Source organism: Candoia aspera, chromosome 3 (assembly GCF_035149785.1).
Source record: "Candoia aspera isolate rCanAsp1 chromosome 3, rCanAsp1.hap2, whole genome shotgun sequence".
NCBI classification, from domain to species: Eukaryota; Metazoa; Chordata; class Lepidosauria; order Squamata; family Boidae; genus Candoia; species Candoia aspera.
The window spans coordinates 44,317,152-44,337,696 of NC_086155.1; the positions used below are offsets into that span (position 1 = coordinate 44,317,152).

The 20,545-nt window shown below is 39.6% G+C and overlaps 2 protein-coding genes across 4 annotated transcripts in view; both read left to right on the forward strand.

Moving 5' to 3' along the window:
- SLC41A1 (solute carrier family 41 member 1) overlaps positions 1-4,860 on the forward strand; it is a 47,665-nt gene extending 42,805 nt beyond the window's left edge. For all 3 annotated transcript variants that reach the window (XM_063297494.1, XM_063297496.1, XM_063297497.1), the window contains one exon: positions 1,656-4,860. In XM_063297494.1, coding sequence (XP_063153564.1) covers positions 1,656-1,841 — 186 coding nt within the window. In that variant the 3' untranslated portion in view covers positions 1,842-4,860. The remainder of the gene's footprint in view (positions 1-1,655) is intronic.
- Positions 4,861-8,511: 3,651 nt separating this feature from the next.
- On the forward strand, positions 8,512-20,266 carry RAB29 (RAB29, member RAS oncogene family). Its single transcript, XM_063297498.1, has 6 exons — positions 8,512-8,766; positions 8,907-9,135; positions 13,953-14,024; positions 16,561-16,742; positions 17,740-17,861; positions 18,497-20,266. The coding sequence occupies exons 2-6, from the start codon at positions 9,009-9,011 to the stop codon at positions 18,615-18,617; spliced, it is 624 nt and encodes a 207-aa protein (XP_063153568.1). The 5' UTR covers positions 8,512-8,766; positions 8,907-9,008; the 3' UTR covers positions 18,618-20,266.
- The last annotated feature ends 279 nt before the right edge of the window (positions 20,267-20,545 follow it).

Genomic DNA, 20,545 nt, shown 5'->3' on the forward strand with positions numbered 1-20,545 from the left:
TTCTTAACTCTTGCAGTTGAATTAACAATTGAGCTAAAATTCAGAAAGCAAGGTATAGCTCTTCTAAAGAATAGTAGACATGGCTATTAAACACAGCTCATCCAGGGACCCTGCTGTGCTTGCATGTGAGGATTTGGAATAGGGAGCTGTGGCCAGTTCCAGGGACAAAGTATAATTTTAGGGCAGTACTGCTCTTTCAGTACTGATTGCCTACAATGATTATGACTTTAGAAGTGTCACAGCAACTTTTAGATAGTGCCTGCTGACTTGCTAATGGCAAGTTGAATACAACTACTACTGCCATCTCATAGAATGTATATCTATATATGGAATTTTTAACTCTATCTTGCAGGATTATGTCCTCAAAGACATGATGCAGAAAGAAAAGGAATAGGAGAAAAGCAATTTCAAATATCAGCTCTTAAGTTAACCTATTGGTGAGGGCATGGGTACCTCTCCTGAGCCCTTTTTGTCATAACCGTACTGAAACACTTATCAGAAAAACAAGGGATACAGAAGTCTTTGACATCTAGGTGGGAACATTTGAAGTTGGGCTTTCCTTCCTAGAGCAGATCTCTCTGTCCACTATTGGAGAAAAAGACCTTGATGCCATCTACAGTGCCCTTCATTGTAGCAGTAAATATCTATTCCTCATCCCCATCCTATTTTATTTACTTTGCGTTATTCCTCTTCAACACTGGAAAACACACACACATACATGTGTACGTACAAATGTTTCTTTCCTTAGAAATACTTCAGCTATTAAAAGCAAGTGTAGTATTGTCAGCCTTACTTTTTCTCCACCTCTTTGCAATGGTCTTTGTCCTCAAATCACCAGGCGAGGGGAGAAACAGCAGCTCAGGGTGTGGAAGCAGGCTGGCAACAGATTCCTGTGCTAAAGGGAAGAGAGAGAGTATTGGGGGAGCAGCAGGTGTTTGTGCCCAGGAGTAAAACTCCAACCAGCCTCCTACCTTTCAACCTAGAGAGCTTCTTAAGGTAAAGACAGAACTCCGAGGAAACAAAGCAAAAACCTAGGAAAACAAGTGGGATGCACCATGTTCCAGCAGCTCTGAAAAATATCTGGTATCAAGATATATTCCCCAGAAGCTGGGGGAGGTCCAAGGATAAGCCAGTAGAGGGCTTTGCTTTAGAATTCAGAGTATTGCTAAGGAACTAGTTAGACGTTGCATTAAGTTTCAATTTCTTCTTTCTCTGTATTGGAAGACTTATTCTCTCTCATTCCTATTTTTCTGAACAAGTAGGGCATTCTGAGTCATTTTAGACTGTAATTTCTTATCTCTGTTGATATATAAACTGATATATAACTTGAAAGCAATCTCTCTCCCAAGTTTATTAATGCTACAAGCATTGCATGCATTTTTGTAAATCAGCAGCAGCCAAGAGTCCAGGAGGACCCCCATATTACACACCCCCAGACTGCAGTGCCACCCCATCCAGACCAAAGATGGAAGGTTTTGCCCCACCCCAGAGAAGACAGAATTTATCATTGATGGCATCCATATCATGGAGGGATCTACAAGATGTCTCCCCACTGATGACCTAATGTAGGAGGAATGTAGGAATTAGTCTTCACATATGCCCTGGTGTTTTGACTTATTTCTTGCTAACTTAACCATTATGCTTGTGCCTTTCAGGTTCTCATTCTTCTTTACATTGCTGACTGGATGGTTCATTGGATGTGGGGTCGAGGCCTGGACCCGGACAACTTTTCTATACCTTATTTGACAGCACTGGGTGACTTGCTTGGGACAGGTCTCCTGGCACTCAGCTTCCATATCCTCTGGCTAATTGGGGATCGGGATACTGATGTGGGAGACTAACAGCACCTTTCCTCAGCTTCTTCAGTCCCCAGTTCATCTCCTTCAGTGACATTCCCCTGCCCCCATGAAGCTTTGTTGCCACCCTCTTTCTTTGGGACTTTAACTTTGATACTAGGTTCTCATTATTTTCAATGGGAATGTTATGTGGTTTATATTTCAAGCCAAGTATGTACAGGAGAATTAGTTTTAGGAAGGACAGAAGAAGAAGAAAATATGTAAAGACAATCACCAAGTGCAATTTCAAAATGGTTAACTATAAGATATAATAGAGAAAAATTGATCAGCAAATTTTAAAGAAATCCCACCTTCCTCCATCTGTACCCACTTAAGGCACTAGATCAATGTTTTTCAAACTTGGCAACTTCAAGATGCTGGCTGGGGAATTCTGGGAGTTGAAGTCCACACATCTTGAAGTTGCCAAATTTGAAAAACACTGTACTAGATATACAAGGCTATCACCTGTATAACATATGTGTATGTGAATAATTAAGATGCAGCTGGGATTTGGTTTGTTTTTAAACTAGGCACATATTTTTCATCTGTTATCACAATTGAGCTCTGAAATAGATTAAGTGGTTTGGATACATACATACCATCCTTGCTTATCCATGATAGTATAGCACATTTAATTGATCAGGTCTTTGTGGATCTGAAAATCTTCAATATGTGGGACTGAGACACGTCTTAATGTTTTGATACTAAATCATGATACTACAGGTGAAGACAACTATAGGTGCTTAGCACTTCCTCAGATCTACAACATTCAAATAAAGTTATTGGGTGCATCTCAAAGTAGTTTGTTAGATGTTACCCAGAGCCAACCTGATGCATTGTAACATCAATGTGCTGTTGTACCAAGGTCCAACTGGTTTGTTTCAAAAGCCTTCACATGAAATACAATTAAAAATGAAAGCTCCTCACATAATTTTTGTAGGCTTATCTTGAAGTTTAGACTTGTATACCAGCATTGTCCTGTTTGCATGGTAGAGTTATAAAAATTGGCTGGTACTACCCATATTTGTCAGTCTGCATGGTAGTGAGACCCTTCACATTTTCAACATAAGTTCTGTCTTCTAGGTCGAAAGTCAGAACATCCATAGTGTTACAACCAGTTGAAAAATGCTATTATCATGAATCTGAAGAAACAGCATTTATTTTATAATACTTTTTTCATGAAAAATGAGACATTAGGAAGATCTTAGTGTTGTAAAAACCAGATTACAGATGATTTGGATGTTTTGGATAGCAACTGAACCTGTGGAAGCAACAAAAGATCAGGTTCTGTGAGCAGGGATTTTTGGTATGAAGTATTCTCTTCTTACTATCAAGTTCTCCAGAATTCATCCTCTCACACTACATTGTTTGCATAGATGGAGCTTCTGCGTAAGTAGCTCAAAATATTTTAATAGGGAATGCCAAATTAGTTACATAAAACAAGATGTGAAAGGGGGATCTTTTTCATTTTATCCAAGAATGGAAATTAAGATTCTGGGCTGTCCCAGAGAGAGTGGAGGCCTATTGTGCTGCATTTTATTTGGTATTGAACTCAACCATATAACCAAAATTGCTGGGACACCTACCTCTTTTGTGTATGACTCACTAGTCATATACATTTCCTCAATGCAGAACTCCATTAAAGCTTTTTTTTAAGGCTCTTTTGCTTCAGCTGCTCTATAATCAAGGACTGTTTTGAACTGCTTGCTTTAATTACTAATAAAGCTGAAGCAGGAGGAAGGGATGGAGGAGTGTCGATAGATGGACCCTTGGAAATCCTGGGTCCTAGGTTTGACTTACTACTATCAAAATTCATAGGGCTACCAAATATGGGTTGCAAAAATTCAGAGAACCATCAGATGGCAACAACACTTTTGAACTTCTTAACATTTCTTTTCTGCCTTCTAGTGGTTGCCTGGGAGGTTGCAGCCCTAAACTTACCCAAGTAATTAAACTGAAAGCCTGTGACTTTCAGAAAAGTGGTGAGTCCTTTTTGCTGGAATTGAGCTGTTACCTGGAATGTAACCGTGGCTTTCCTGCAAGTTACTCTTAAAAACAATGTTGCTGCAATTTAGGGGGCTTGACCAAAATTAAAATTCTGAGTGGAAGTGAATATATGCACAGTATATTCCACAGGAGCTTCTGTAGACTGCAACTATTTTTAGGATAGTCCTATGACCTAGTTTAGTTTGCAGCCTGGGTGCTGCCATCACCATATTTTAATGTATCATTAAGGGAGGCTCTGAATTCATGCTGCAACTGTTTGTGAGATAATCCTTCTGTGTGCATGATGCCCTTGGTAATTTGGGAGTAATGGATATGGCTGAAGATGTCGTGCTTGTCTGCCCTCTGTGAACACAAGTGTTTGCACTGTGCGGTTCCTTCAGATTTTAGTAGGTGCAAATGCTTAGTTTCTGCTTACGAAATATAAGTTATCTAATTACTTTCAGAAGAGTCTAAGGGTTTCATCCTATCTTAAGCATTTAAGTCTTAAACTCTTTAAAGATGTTTCACTTGCCTTATCAGCATCTAAATGTCCAGTTAGCATCTAAATGTCCAGTCATTTTTAATCTAACACTTTAAGCACTTTTCTTATATATATATAATACCACATAAGCATCATTTTTCCTCATTGTGTTTGTCTCTCTGGTTAATATCTGTGTCACTGGATCTCATTAAAGGATATTCATCTCCTAGTTAAATTTAGCCCTTCATCCAGGAGCCAAAATGTTAGTGCTGCTTGGGTGAGATCCCTGAATTTTATTGCCTTGAAAGTGGTGAGGTGGGAAGCAAAGTGCAAGTAAATGAACAGAATGTTGTAAAAAAATAATAATTTTATACTCACCAGTTGCACTCAAATGCATGTATATTTAGACTTGGCTGCAAATGAAAATTAAGCTATTGGTTTATACTTTTATTCAAAGAAGAAAACAAATTCCTTATTTATAGTTGCTGTAACTGAATTGACAAATATCAATTTAACTGATAAATTATATTTGGTAAAATAAAGATTTACATTTATTTATATGGTTTTTTGGTCCTTTATTTTTATCAGCAATTTGTAGCTGACATTCCTATTAATTTTGGCTGATGTTCCTATTAATAAGCAAAAAAGTCTAAGCCATATCAGTTTCCTTCAGTCTTACTCATTGGCCCCTTTGTCCTTCATTTCCAAGCTACATGCTCCTTTTAGGGATTCTTTAAAAGACAGGGACATAAAATTATTTAAAAAATAAAAAATATTGTTAAAAAGAAGAAGGGGTCACATATGAGCATTGTTTAATATCTAAGAAAAATACACCTTTATCCAAATTAGGTTACACAGCTCAGATTATGTCCCTTTACTCAGGACCTGGTTGAGTGGTTATGTCAGTGTCAACTTTTAAAAACCACATAGATAGACCTGTCCTACCAGGTCTCCCAATGGTGCAGCTGTTGCTGCAATAATCAAATCCACCCTCCTTGCTGCTGGTCACCCTCTTCTCTTTCCACCTTCCCTAGCATTATGGACTTCTTCAGGGAACTGGGTCTTCACATTATGTGCCCAAAATGTAATAATTTAAGCCTGGTCATTTGTGTCTCAAGTGGTAACTCTGAACTGATTTGTTCTATGATCCATTTGTTTGTTTTCTTAGCTATCCATGATACCATGGGTATTCTCAGGAGTCTTCTCCAACACCAAAGTTCAGAAGTATCAATACTCTTTCTATCCTGCTTATTCAAGTCCCAGCTTTTGGACCTATATAGCATCACAAGGAAAACTATTGCCTGCATGATTCTGACCTTGTTGACCAAGCAGGGATTATGAACTTTGGATCTGTTTCCAGTGCCAGCACCTCAGAATCTCCTCACATGCTGTCCATGCTGAGGACCAAAAATGGTTACGCTTCAGCCATTTACCAGCAAAGGGACAAAAAGTTTGAATAAACAAAAACAACTTTGCTCCCACAGTAGGGAGTTTCATCCTATAAAGCTTCAAAAGAAATAGGTGTCACATACCAAATCATTCTGTGACTATGAGTATTAGAAGTATTTTAGCTTCCAAACTCTGGTCTCTTCCAGTCCAGGATAGGCAACACACTCCTGTGCTTCCATGACTCTGACAGTCTTGGGGAGAACTTCAGCGGCTGCTAGATTACCTTTCTGCTGCTCTTCCAAAGGAAACATTAGGAAGATAGAATTACAACTTTTCCTCTAGAGCTGGAGATCAGGGCAGATGAATCAGTCTGGAGTACTCTACTATCTGAAGTGTGGCGGTAAGTAGAAAGTCTATGGAAAGACTTATAGAAAGACTTTCATAATAATACACAGGTCTTAGTAATGGCCCTGGAACAACCTCAGGGGCAAGTGTTTCTAAAACAATTCTAAATCAAACATTAGGGTAGCAACTTCCAGGATTTCTAGCCAGAAAGGGAGGGCTGCTTTCAGAAAGCAAAGAATCCATTTAAACTGGCTATAACTGTCCACCGTAGATACTTACTTGCAACTGAAATCTGTTATTCCTCTCAGCTTTTCCTTGTTCCATTGCCAAACTTGGTTATGTTTCTAGGAAGCTGAATGGATAAAAAAAATAAGCAGATGCATGTGCATTTGCCACCTTGAATACAAACAGATCTGAATGGTTTTCATAAAAGTTGTAATCATTTAAATTATCTAATAGAAATGTATGAGAAAGTTTCCTGTACATTTGTTGATTTAAGAGAACGTGTATGATAAAGTGAATAGGTTTGAATTACGGAAAGTTTTGGAACTCTCACCCCCAGGTCCATACAGCTACCTCCTTTGTGGTTTTTAGAAGATCTTTAAAGACAGTTTTATTTTAACTGGCCTTTAATGCTGGATAAACTTTATTGGCATCCATCTTGGGGAAAGAATTGATTTATTATTACTGCTGTTCTTTGTAATTTTGATTTCTTCTTATTAATTGCTGGTCCCTTCCTTGTTGATTTTTCCAGAAACTGTGAAAAACCAAGTTGTTTTGGAAGGCCTTTTCCTAGGGTTTTCTTTTTGTTTTCTGATCTTTTCTTTTGCTGTTTCTTGTGTCTTTATGTTTTTATGGGGGGGGGGCTGTTACAGCTGTTGTTATCATTGCTATTATGTGTTGGATTGATTTTAAGCTAACTGGATAATTTTTGCTTATATAGATTGTAAGATGCTGAGAGTCAATTGTGGCAGGGTAGAAGTATGACAAATAAGGAAGTAAATAAATAATTTTAATGTGTTGTAGCCCCCTTTTGAGTTGGGCAGGCTATAATAATTGTAACATAAACCAACAAAAGATAGGGAAATGCAAATACTGGTAGAAACGTGATGTGCTGTGAGAAATGAAGGTTTGTCAAAAACAGTGAACATGGCAGTAAATGAAAGCAGGATTCTACCCACTTGGTTAGATCAGAATGAGAGTTGGCTATGTCAAGAGAAATAAAAGGAAGTTGTATAGGGATGAATGGGATGCTTTAAGTATGGCAAAAAAAAAAACAAGGGAAAGGGTCAAGGATGAATAAGGAGGATGCAGTACATGGATGTGATGAGCGTGTAGGTTGCCAAGATAGAAATGATGGAAAGTAGGTTGTCTGGATAGCAAGGTGGCCAGAGTGTAATGAATGATGTTAGTGTAAACTCGGGTTACCAGACATCCTGCAAAAGGAGGATGTGTCTTCCCTTTTTGTCCTCCATTCGGCAGGCATAGCCTTAAAATGAAACATTGTCCTGCTTGTTGCCTCTCTTAGCAGCTTTTCTCCGCGGCGCAGCGTTTCCCTAATAAGTGCTAACCGCAAATTAAGAAGCTCCGCTCTGTGACCTTAATTATTTAATTAGTATCCTCCGGCCAGCTTGCGCTGCTGCCTGAAACCTTAATCAGTTGCACCTGAAGGCTTTTGCCTCCTAACCGGCTCTAGCGCTCTCCTGCGATTGTAAAAACCAGCCTTTCTGATGCTGGAAAAAGTAATTTCACATTCAAGTACGCCTAAGTACATGGGGGCGGGAGGGGGCAGTTTTTCACTGTAATTTTTGTCCCGGATGTCAAGAAAGTTAAACAGTGTGCCCTCCCCCCACCTCCCACATTTTTCCTCTCATTTTTCTGGGTTCTCCTTTGCCTGCTCAGATATCCAGTACCCCTAAATGTAAATCACTGATTTCTTTCTCTTATTTCGTGCCTTTAATTTCACAGATTATTTCTTAGTCCTTTTGTGCCCTCTGTATAACGGTGCTGGCCTGAAAAGGAATTATGTGATTCCTATGTATCTTAGGCACATAGACATTTTATATGCCCCACCCATTCCCAAGTAGTGACATGGAAATCAGCTTTTTTCCATTTAAATCCATATTCAATTCGCTTTTCTTTACTCCAGTATTTATCCAATCCATGTGGCAAGAAAGGCACAGACAGCATGCTGGGCACAGACAGGTCATGCTCATTTTGCAGAAGGAATTAAAACAGAGTATATCCTTCAGCAAGGAGTTTTCCTAACAGTTTTCATCTGTGAGGGCGTGATTTTAAACTGCTTCCAGTTAACAACCAACACACCCCTCTTACTGCAGCCTTCGCCGGAGCAGATTAAAACACTACATTTCCCAAGAAATCAAGGCGCACTCGACAAATGCATGCCGGGTGATGTAGTTTTGGGGTTTTAAGGGGCCTTGCTGCCGCCTGGCCCTCTCACATGACAGCAAGGCGAATGCGGAAAAGAGCTGGCAACCGGGGTCAGAAAGCAGCGCGAGGGAAGGAAGTGCGCGCGGGACTTCGCTTTAAGCTTTGCCTGCCTTCCCGGTAAACGTGCTCGATTGTCTCGCTTTGGTGCTTCACTGGGTGGAGAGCCCTCCCTTTTTCCTTTCTAAGAAAGCAAGATAGGGCGGACGAGTCTTCTCCTGACTTCCTATTGCAGCACCGTAACTCTGCACATGACTGAAAAGAAAAACGCTTCTGGGAGTGGTATGTTTGGTCCCCTTGTCCCTAAATTAGGAGTGTGCTGGCTCGGAAAGAGGTGACAGAAAGCCAGGAAGCCTCCCTTTTCTGAGTTCCCTGTATTACAGAAACTACGGTTGAATGTACAGGGTTTTCTTTCTCTGTAGGTATCACGAAGTGTGCCTTGGTTTTCCTTCACGTGGTTGATCACTCAGGAGAGGGAGGAGGCGGCCGCACGCACTTCTTTTAACTGGGTTTGGCGTTCAGTCATGGTGGGCCACCACGATCACATGTTCAAAGTCTTAATTATTGGTGATGCCACAGTTGGGAAGACATCACTGGTCCAGCGATATGCTAATGACAGCTTCAACAAGCACTACAAGTCTACAGTAGGAGGTGAGTCTTTGGGATTTTTCTGCAGGAGTCGGCAAGACAATTACAGAAACACCTAAGAATATTTGGGGGGGGGGAGTGGTAGGGAGCGGCTCTACTGTACAGAGTTCTTGTGCACTAAATTCTTCCTTGTTGGCAAAGATTTGTCTGATGAAAAGGCTTGCATTGAAACTTTTCTGCAAGAGAAGTTACCACAAAAGTTATTGCCTTATTTCTATAATTCCTGTTTATGTGAATGTTGTGCTACTTAGTTCCTCTTTGTCTCTTGTGTTGTTTCCATCCTTTGCTGAAATGAAACCCTATTTTTCCTCACTTTGGAAACTACTATGCTGCTGAAGTATCATAGTGAAATGTGATCATGCTTACTTATAGTCTTAGCGGTCTGTTAAATAATTAGTCTGCTTCATAAGCTCTGATTGTGTAGTGTTTTGTTGCCATAGAAAGACAAACTATACCAAACATTGATGGGCGCTCTGCTCTTTTCATTTCTTTTCTGATTAATCCAAAGTATGTGTTTTCTTAAAATTCATAATTCAAGGCAGAATATCTATTACATATATAGAATCTCAGTGTATGATCTAAATAGGTACTCTTACTTATCAGTTCCACCTAGTCCAGCATAAATTCTAGCATGAGAAGTATGAGCAGACTGCACACTTTTTTTTAATGTCCACTGATATATATATTTGTATTAGAATACAGTAGTTTCTTTTTAGATAAATTATTATTTTATCATTTTACTGATAATAAATGGAAATAATAATGTGTCACGTTCCCTGTTTCAGTGTAGTTTATACATCGTAACGTTTCACATGCCATGGCGCTGATGTGTGTTTCTGTTTGGGAGGGAGCTGCTCTGAGACCTTGTACCAAGCTCTGTATCTGAATTCATTACAATGGAATGTGTTTGGGCTATGTTCTCTGTTCAAGGACTTTTCCCGCAGGCCATCAGAAACCGCTAGGAGCACCTGGGATTGTGGACTTGGGAAGATTCTACGGGGGGAGGGATTTCATTTGCACGGAGGGTTTTTAGTTTGAATTTGGTGCGCTTTCATCATTCTCAGCTTTCTCTGTGATCCTGCATACTATTCTTTAATCAATCAGATATCTTTGAATTCCTGCTCATGAGTCTGATGGTGTTTTAGAATAGGCAACCAGTACATAATGGAAATAAATATGTACTGTATGTAGGACATCTGACTAGGGGTACACATACTGAATGAAACAATTAAGGCATTAACTATTTTTTTAAGCTTGTTATTTAGGCATTATCAGTATCCAGTGATTTGTGGGTGAGCTCAACTGCCCAGAATATGTGATGATTTGTACCGGAGATACACAACTTAGGGCTAGTTGTGAGATTTCTGAAAGTTGCTGCCAAATTAGAATTTTTAATGTGGCTGAATATTAGTTTTCAACGGAGCTGAGTATTATAATTGTGTAGATGCAAATTAAATTTAGTTTTTCACCAGACTCTCATGCTGGTCAGTAACACATACTGTATGGAGTGTGTTCCTGGCATAGCCCCAAAAGGCAAAGTGAAGTCCTTGCCCTGAAAATAATTTTAACACTCACCCCAGTTCTATATCAATGGTGTGCGCTGTAAGCATAGCTGCTGACAGGCTTTTCAGTGGTTATGGTACCAGGCTAGAAACGGTGAGTTCTGGTCCTGCCTTAGGCACAAAGCCAGCTGGGTGACCTTGGGCCAGTCACTGCTGTCAGCACTGAAGAAACCAATGGCAAACCACTTCTGAAATCTTGCCAGGAAAACTGCAGGGACAGTATGATACATATCCAAGGTTACATAAATTGCTTCTCAGCTCTTCTGGACTGTCCAGTCACCAGGAGTCAACACTGACTGGAAGGCTAGTTAAATACATACGCACACACTTATATGCTGGCTTCTCTCCCCCACCCCACCCCACCCCACCCCACCCCACCCCACCCCACCATTTCACTAGTAACTCTTTGTCTTCAGCCCAGAGTGCTTTTTAAATCTCCTGAGTTCCTTTGTCAAAAGTGATGTAGAATTGCTCTGTAAATTATTCAGCAGGAATTGTAATGCCAGATTAGCTAGAGTATTTGCCCATAATCTGATCTAGTGCCATTACAGAATACTGCATCACAGTAATGTTTATCTGAGGAACTTGCAACTGCTTTTAATTAAGCTTAATGTGGCTGCCAGCTAGTAATTGCTTTAACTTTGTATGCTATCCTTTATCACCATTCTGATTCTAAATGCTTAAAAAACTGAAGAGGTCTGGGTTAAATGCTCTCTCTGTGCGACAGGATTGCTGTAGAAAAGGAATTATTATCCCATGCGCAGAGGTCAGTAAAAGAGAGTTCCACTGAAGACATGATAAATAAAGGGCCCAGTTTCATCCCTGAAATAGGTATCGATCAGTTAAAATGGAGATGCTTTGGAGGTTGCTTGTTTTTTTTTCCCCAGACCACCTGGAACTTGAAACACTGGATGTAGATAATAGTCATTGCCCAGTTTAGTTTTGTTTCCCCTGCACTATGGGGAAAAATGCAGGATGCTAGTGGAGATCCTAAAAGTATACTTCTATAGTGAAATAATTATGTTTGTTTTAATCTATGAGAGGGAAAAGATCACAGTAATTTTGTGACTCAGGAAGAGTTGGGTTTGTGATTGGTTCTGAAATTTCAAGAACATGTTGTAGGTGCTCTTGCAAAATGGTGACTGGTCCGCTCACAAAATAGTTGCCATGAAGAGTCTTACGAATTCCAATGCAATGATAGATCGATTTAATAAATTTGAGGGCCACACATCTCATATTCATGACTCTGGGCAGCTCACAGTTAAAACAGAATAAAGCCAGTAAAAAAACAACCAAAGTTAAAAACCACAAAATTTGCTAGAATACCCCTTCCCTATGCCTGCAAAACTCTGCAAGATTCTGTTAATGTAACTTAGAATTAGTTCATCTGGGCATGCTTCCTGTCTGGATTACCTCACAAGGCTGACATCAATCTTGAAAGACTGAAAGTATTTCTCCCCTCCTCTCTTTTTAGTCTCTGGAAAACTAGAGCGGGTCCTTTCTGAAACGCTTCCCATGCTTTTCCCCCACCTGCAGACTGAGCTGCCTCTTATCAGACTGTTGCCTAAGCTGCAGGTCTTCATCCTGTCTCCCAAGGTCATTCCCACATACCATTACAGGTAGATAGGGTAGTAGGGAGATGTGACCCATGTTAAAATAATTCTTCGTTTTATTTATTGTTGGATGACAATAATAAAGTGTATACTAGCAGAGAGGCGTGCTCCAGGTACCATCGACTGGAGATGCTGGCTGGTGGGGGCTAGAAGGAAAACTTTTCTACCATGGCACCTGCCCTTGAGATTAGATAATCCCCCCCTGAGATTAGATTGGCCCCCTCCCAATGGCCCTCTGTAAGGCCTTGAAAACTTGGTTTTGTGCCCAAGCCTGAGGCCCTAGGTATGTGATAGAGCCCATCTCCTGGCTGTGCAGACAATTGTTTGGTTGATGCCCAGCTGCTATTTATTTTGTTTTTATTTTTTATACTGAGTATTTTATGTATTTTATTTATTTTATTGTAAGCCTCTGTAACAGTATATGGGAATGACCTTGGGAGACAGGACAAAGAAATGCAACCAAGGGAATGGTCAGATAAAAGGCAGCTGAGCCTGCAGCAGGAATGTGGGTGGGGCAAGAGGCTCAGAAAAGACCCTCCCTAGCTTCTTGGGTTGTAAAGAGGATGGGGTGGGGGGAGAGATGTACTTTCAGACTTGCAAGATTCTGTTAATGTAGCTTTACGATGAAGTAGAATTAGCTCATCTGGTCGTGTTTCCTGTCAGGGCAACCAAGTAAGGTGGATAGCCGCCTACAGCCAAACAAAAGTGAGATGGGCGTTTATATAAATCAAATAAATAAATAATGTTTATAAACTTTTAGCACACTTTGGGAAGACAGTATAGATTTGTCCCAGGAACATTCACTCATCTTGCTCAATCCTTCCTTCCTTCCTTCCTTCCTTCCGAGCTACCCTTCATTACTTAGTTGGAGTGCATAGGTGGCCCACTTCTGAACAAAATTGTATTTCTGTAGTAGAATATTTCTAAGATTTAGTGGTTGTCCTATATGATAGTCATGACAGTGGACATACTGGGTTTTGGGGACAGCTGCTCTTCTAGGTTTTTCTGGAAAGATTCAAATGTGAACACTTAAAAGTAGATGTATTCAATTACTAATAGAAACAATGGTGCTTAAAGCAGGTAAGATTGTGCTGATACACTTATTGTGTACTGGAGGAACAATGTTGTAATACCAAAGAAGTTGTCTTGAGAAACATGTGCAGCTTTTACCTCAAAATTAACCAGAAGTATGTGCTGCTGCCAACAATTGTGGTCATACTCAAATTTATTCCATTTAAAATCAACACTGGTAGAGATCATAATGCATATGTAATTCAAACATTTCTATATGGTGTACAAATCCCTTTAAGTTAAAACTGCTTAATATACTTCAGCAATTTGGAGAATCGAATGTTTGTGAAATCATAGTAGCTCGCAGGTAACTAGTCCGCACAGAGTTTAAAGCTCTGTGTGTGGGGAAGAAATACAATTATGGGCTGGTTGTTTCCACTGTTCTTCAGCGTGATTTACAAAAGTTTTTCCCATGAAGTCAGAAGTGCTGTGGCTTGTGCAATAGGCAAAGTATTATATAGTGTCTGTACATAGTGGGTAATCACTGATACACAGTGTGAAAGCAAGTACTATATTGTTCAGCAATCACTGGTGTTTGCTTTTTCCTCTCTCATTTTCTGTGTGTGTCTTTTAGTGGATTTTGCTCTGAAGGTGGTGCAATGGTCAGAGTCTGAGACGGTGAGACTGCAGTTATGGGACATTGCTGGTGAGTTTCCAAAAGTGACCTGCTGTTTTGCTCCTTGGCTGTTTCCAGAGTAATTGTACTTACCTTACTTGTTTAGGTCCATTAGTCAACCTAACAATTAAGCTATGCAATAGGGGAAGAAATCTCAAATTACATAATATTCCACTAACGTGTTTATGTCTTGTACCTCTGGTCTCAGCAGGTGGCAGCATCTAACCAACTCTGTCTGCTATGGAAGCTAAGTAGGCTTAGGTCTGGTTAGCATTTGGATGGGAGAACTGTGTTGACTCTAGTCTAGCTTGGGAGGTCAAACCCCCCTAACCCACCACCCAAAAACACCTTGAAAGAATGCAGTGACAAACCATATCTGTTGTTGATGCCACATGGATGGCATCATGATGCATGGATGTGTATGTTAGGAGTCAAACTCAAATTGAGAGTATTTACAGTTTTGCCTCTTTGTAAAATAGTTTGCATAATTTGCATTGTCAGTTCAGGAGCAATAGTTCTTGGAACACCATGAAAAAGCTTGAGAAAGTTCTGCAGGTTGATGGATATTGGAATTAAAATTTATTATAGAAAGGACCTGTTATACATTAGAAACCCATGACATAATTTGAGTGTTGTTTGCTATTTAAAGTTTGACATCTTTGTAGTTGGAATAAATAACCTGTTCTTCAACTGAAAACAAGTGGCTTGTATCTTGAGCAGCCCTTTGTAATAGCATGTGCATAGGTTTTATTTCTATAGATGTCAGGCTAACTTCTCAAAGGGGTTGTGACAGTTTTCAAAGTACGCATTTAGACTTCTTAGTAAGGAAATAAGCAATTCTTAATATTTTGAGGCGTAAGACAAAATGTCAGGTCCTCCCTGCTGCCAAAATACAGGAGACTGAAAAAAAGTGATCCTCTCTCCAGTGATGTGATCTTTATATATGGTACCTTTCTACTTTTTACAGACAACACTTGTTCACTTTTATCTTCCTTTAAGGTAGCTTTCAGGCTTATATCTATTTTCTCTTTCTACAAGATCCTTGTAACATCTGTCTGTGTTTCATTTTCATTTAATATACTTTAAGTGATATGCCAAGAGGCAGGGTGTGTTCATGTGTGCCCCTTTGAGTCACTTTTCACTCCCAGCGACTGCCTGGGACGAGTCCCTGCAGTTTTCCTGGCAAGAGTTTTGGAAGTGGTTTGCCATTGCCTTCTTCCAAGGGCTGAGAGAGAGTGATTGGCCCAAGATCACCCAGCTGGCTTTGTGCCTAAGGTGGGACTAGAACTCCCAGTCTCCTGGTTTCTAGCCTGGTCCCTTAACCACTACATCAAACTGGCTCTCAAGAAGCAGAGACAATACTAAAAAGTATTAATTGGGATGAGGACCAGAGCTAATTTTGATTTCATCTTATTTTCATATGCACTTACTTAAAGTTAAATATGTGTCAGCCTTCTGAGGTAGACAAAGTCAAGAAACAGACACGGCAGGGATTCCAGGAATGCTCCTTATTGTTGTAGGGTAAAAATAACAGAACCTTGAAAGCCTCTCAGAGTTTTTCTCTGCCCCACCTGATACCAAACTAAATCAAGGCAGGATTATTTGAGTTTCTTTCTCACACTTTCCTTTTTGTCAGGATGGAGTAATCTTTTCTGAAACTCCCCTTTAAGGGTTCACTCATTCCCCATTCTCAAGGCCAGGTCTACATTCCTTCACAATGTATTTACTGTAATATAATCATTCTACAGACAATTACAATTTCCTCCTTTTTGTTGCATTAAAAATGATAATCAAGTAATGGCTTTTGAGCCTAGAGCAAGTAGAAGTAGCTCGAGCAATGTGGCTGTTTCAAAAAGGTAAGCAGGATCAAAGCTTGTTGATACTTAGATGGGAGACCACCAGAAAATTCCAGAGCTATAGGAAAATTGCAAAGTTGAAAAAAATATTTTGGAAGAAGGCAAAAGCAAGCCACTTCTGCACTGCTCGTGTGAAAACTTCATGTAGTTGTCAGGTGCCTAGCTTGATTTGGGAGTCTTTACCTTTTGACAAGTTTTGTAGGTCTGTGAGAGGCCTACTCAAGCCTTCTAGAGGCTACCTGCGGCCTTGGAGACTAAATTGGGTGGGCATCTCTGCTTGATGATCCAGTGAGACCGACATATATTTAACATTAAAGCAGAGTAATGTGTATCTTGAAACACATGCTTAACCCAGGAACTGGTTTTCATTTTGGTTTTGGGGAGAGAAAATGTGCAATCAGTGCCCTTGCCCAATAGTGGGAAGTCACAACCTTCCCATTTAGTAAAAGCCACCCAGTGATTTGTCTCATCTATCATTTCCCAAGCCTGGCAGGCATAATATTTATTTATTTAGCACATTTGTATTACGGGCCAGCAAACAGGAGCAAGTTTAATGGTATTAAAAGCCTCCATTTTACTTTGGATTATCTCTGATTATATTTGGATTGGGAAAAGTTTAATATGACGTACTAAAGATAAAACTGTGTTATAGCTGAATCTGAAAATGTTTGTTTTGACATAATGATTTAACATTCTTATTTAACTTACAGGTCAAGAACGTTTCACGTCTATGACTCGATTGTATTACAGGGAGGCATCAGCCTGTGTCATCATGTTTGATGTCACCAGCTTTAGCACATTCACCAGCTGCCAGAAATGGAAACAAGATTTGGACAGTAAGGTGAAGCTGCAAGATGGAAGCCCTGTTCCTTGTCTGCTATTGGCTAATAAGGTAAGTGAATACTGACTTACAGTACTAGAACTTGTCTTCCTATTAATGTAAGTGACTGTAGATATGCACTGTTACTTCACCATAGAATCTTTCAAGGAGATGGCATACAAATGGATGTATACATTTAGAAAGAGAGAGGTTACCATACTTTTCTGTGCATCACTTTTGTGTATGCACAATATACAAAGATCCCAGAATCATATTAAACAACACTATTAACTTATTAAATGACTTCAACTTAGTAAAGAAGGAAATGTAACTCTCATATCATTTTTCTTTTAGCCATCATTCTCATAAATAGCTATTGTATAAATAGCTCACAGTGTATAAATTAAAACTCTCTGCAATGCATTGATTTCAATTTTCTTGGAGCAATTTGCTCTGTCCTTGACAAATTAGATAATTTTCCTATCCAATGTTCTCTGTCCTATTTTCAGCTGAACCAAAGAGTATCATTTTTTAAAAATTATAGTGCCATATGAAGCACCATAGGTTTTGGGGATTTTTAAAAATGTGCTTTTAAATTCCATTTCAGAATATTGAATTGGATCTAGGCTTGTCTGGATGGACAAATGGAAGAGTTGTTTTTTTTTTGCAGTGTGATTTTTAATGTTTGCAGAAGGAAGAAACTGTTAAATACAGTGGGGAGTAACAGTTATTGTAATTTAATTTAATTTAATTGTAAATTAAATTAAATTAAATTAAAATTAGTTTTTGTCCAGGTCCTACCCACTTTTGAGTTCAATCTCCAGCATGCCACTAAAACCCCAAGATTGGAGTTTGATCACTAAGAAGAGGTAGATTTTCTTTAATTGCAGAATGGACATGAATACTCCACCTCTTACCTTGCTAGATTAAACTGCAGCACTGTTGAGCTAAAGATGTGCTTTATAATCAAGCAGCCATCTTGCAATATAACAATAGTGACAGAGAAAAATCATGCTCAATAAGTAATTGTTTTCACAATGAGTTTGAGCATTACTGAATTCTTTTCCAGAGTGATCTTTATCCATGGGCTGTGACTAGAGAAGAAATTGACCAGTTCAGCAAAGAGAATGGTTTTACTGGTTGGACTGAGACGTCTGTCAAGGAAAACAAAAATGTTAATGAATCAATGAGGTATGGAAAATTGATTGTTTAAATGTTTCTCAAAAGCAATTGGGGCATATTGTTCCTTTCTGACCGACATAAGTAGAAGTACCAAATGGTATTGCAGGTATATTTAAATTCTACAAATAGGAGGTATTGCAGCTAAGATTGGAATGAGAACTACCACAGAGATCAGGGCTGATTTATACTGAGATGGCTACCATTGCTAAAAGCTTATATTTGGAGTATAACAGTGATTCTCTATAGAAATCTAAGCTCTTAACAGTAAGAGGCAGCAAATTGAACGAACAGTACAGCAGAAGAAACAACAGTATATGCCTAGCCTTGTTAATGCTAATGCACAGAACTCACTTTGGGTGATTTTCGCTCATACTGGTATTCATCCTCAGCAATCCCAACTTTTGTCAGTGAGCATCTGCAGAGTTACAACATGTCTGGATGCTTGTTGACTTGTATTTCTGTTATAAAAGGTGCTGTATAAACAGTGCAGTGCAGATTTCCATAATTACACTCTTATTACTTACTTACATAGAAGAGATCCAGAATAGAGAGATTGTAAAAATAAATGGAGACTTATCCTTTCCTGAGATGCTGTCAAATGATTGCTGCAAGTTCTGTGGCTAATTCAGTTTTTTTGTTCCTAGGGTCCTTATTGAAAAGATGATGGCCACAACATTGCCAGGTGATAGAGACATGTCTGTTTCAGGCCACGGGGACTACATCAATCTGAAAGAAGGATCCACACCCAACTGGGGTTGCTGCTAACTCCATTTCCTTCTTTATCTGATCAGAGGTCTAGAGTGCCATTCAGACAAAACTATATGATGCTTTTAAAAGCACTAGCGAATTCTCTCTCTCCACTGTTGAGGAAATCAGAAGAGAAGGCAATCCCTCAGTCTAGCAGGGACAATGGAAAGTATGTCTTGGCTACTTATGAACCACTGGTATATTCTTTCTCCATTCCATTCAGCATTACCTCTTCAGCTTCCTCAGGTTTGAAGGATCTGCTGATTTCAGCTCCCTGCAGTTGAAGGAAGATCTCTTCTCCTCTTAATCAAAAATACCATTGCAGGAAGTGTTGGTATTGGGACCTTTCAACATTCAAAAAGCCAAGCCTAAGGAATCTTTTGTGTTTGACTGTCATATCTGCTAAGTCTTCCTCTGCTCACATTCAAAACCGACTTCTCTTAATGAACCTTTTGTGGAAAGAGGCTTTGGACTGTCTTGTGGTGCAGCTGCCGAATCCTCTTAATGCGGCTTTTCTTGAAGTGCCATTTTTTTGCCACGAGAAGCCAAATTGCTGCTTTTGTCTTTTTCGCCAATAATATCATGTCTCAGCTTAGGAAAGTTCTATCAACTCTGGCCGTTTTTGTCCTTGCTTTAATGTCAGACATGCAATTGTTAAGCTCTTTCTTGAAGTTACTTTATTAGAGAGCCAGCAGTGAAGAGAGGCAAAAGCCATACACTTCTTTGTATTGATACACCTTACTAGGGCACCAGCCATATTTATTGTCTTTATAGCCCTTTCTCTTGCAGGATCTAATTTGCCTCTTTCAGATTCTGATGAATTACTTCCCTTTAGCCATCCAACTAAGTAGGGTAGATAGCCAGCATGGCAGGCTGTTTGAAAGACCACCTACTGGTTTAGTGATCTGAGGGATAAAAGATAGAATAGAGAGCACAGCAGGACAAAAAGCAAGAGTTAAAATATTTCCTGTGCCTTTTAATTTTTTTAATAGCAGGAATTTACCCAATTTTATTGAGATTATTAGCTGGGAGCCTTCTGTTTTTGGTGAACATATGAAATTAAAGCTATTCAGATTTTTATAAATTGGTCAGTTCATAATTCAAGAAGGCTGACATTGCAGAATGGTCAAATACTGAAGTATTTGAATTTTTAATATTTCTTTTTAAAATGAACAGTCAGGGAAGTGCAATGGTTGAGAGTAAAATATTCTGGGGATGAAAAAAGTGTCAGAAATTATTGGGAGGACTGATTGCAAGATCTTTTATTGTCTGCCCATGTTTGCATCTTGGCTGTGCTAACATTACAGAGGATTTCAAACAGCAGGGCTTGGAAAGCCTTCAAATAGTTGCTTCACAAAGGTTGGGGCAGCCGCTCCTCCAGAAGACTCCCAATGGCTGCTTCAAGGGCTTTCCCAGAGTCCCTTTACGTGTGCATACAGAGGCGCTTCACTTTGCGGTCAGTCTGAGCAGAGTAAACTCATACACTAACAACTTGGGAAAGCTCTTGTACTTCAGGACAGGATGCTTTGCAGAGCTTCCTTTCCAGAGCTGTGCACAGCCCTTTTAAATTATCTAAGTTGAGTAGTGCGTGGGTTTCTATGTCAGCTTATGTGTGTATTATCCAGAGCAGTGTTTCTCAACCTTGTGTATTATCCAGAGCAGTGTTTCTCAACAAACTTTAAGATGTGTGAACTTCAGCTCCCAGAAGGCTGGCTGGGGACTTCAACTCCCAGCAAGTCTGGCTGGGGAATTCTGGGAGTTGAAGTCCACACATCTTGAAATTGCCAAGTCTGAAAAACACTGCTCTAATTCTTGCAGTTCAAAGAGAAAGCCCCTGGAATTGATGTAATCTCTAGATCAGAGTTTCTCCTGTGTGGACTTCAACTCCCAGAATTCCCCAGCCAGACTTGCTGGGAGTTGAAGTCCCCAGCCAGCCTTCTGGGAGC

What these genes read in the sequence shown, in the direction of transcription:
- RAB29 (XM_063297498.1), top strand. Translation starts at nt 9,009, where the DNA reads ATGGTGGGCCACCACGATCACATGTTCAAAGTCTTAATTATTGGTGAT. An exon ending in CTACAAGTCTACAGTAGGAG is followed by an intron (nt 9,136 to 13,952) that starts GTGAGTCTTTGG and finishes TGTGTCTTTTAG; the next exon opens with TGGATTTTGCTCTGAAGGTG. An exon ending in GTCTGCTATTGGCTAATAAG is followed by an intron (nt 16,743 to 17,739) that starts GTAAGTGAATAC and finishes ATTCTTTTCCAG; the next exon opens with AGTGATCTTTATCCATGGGC.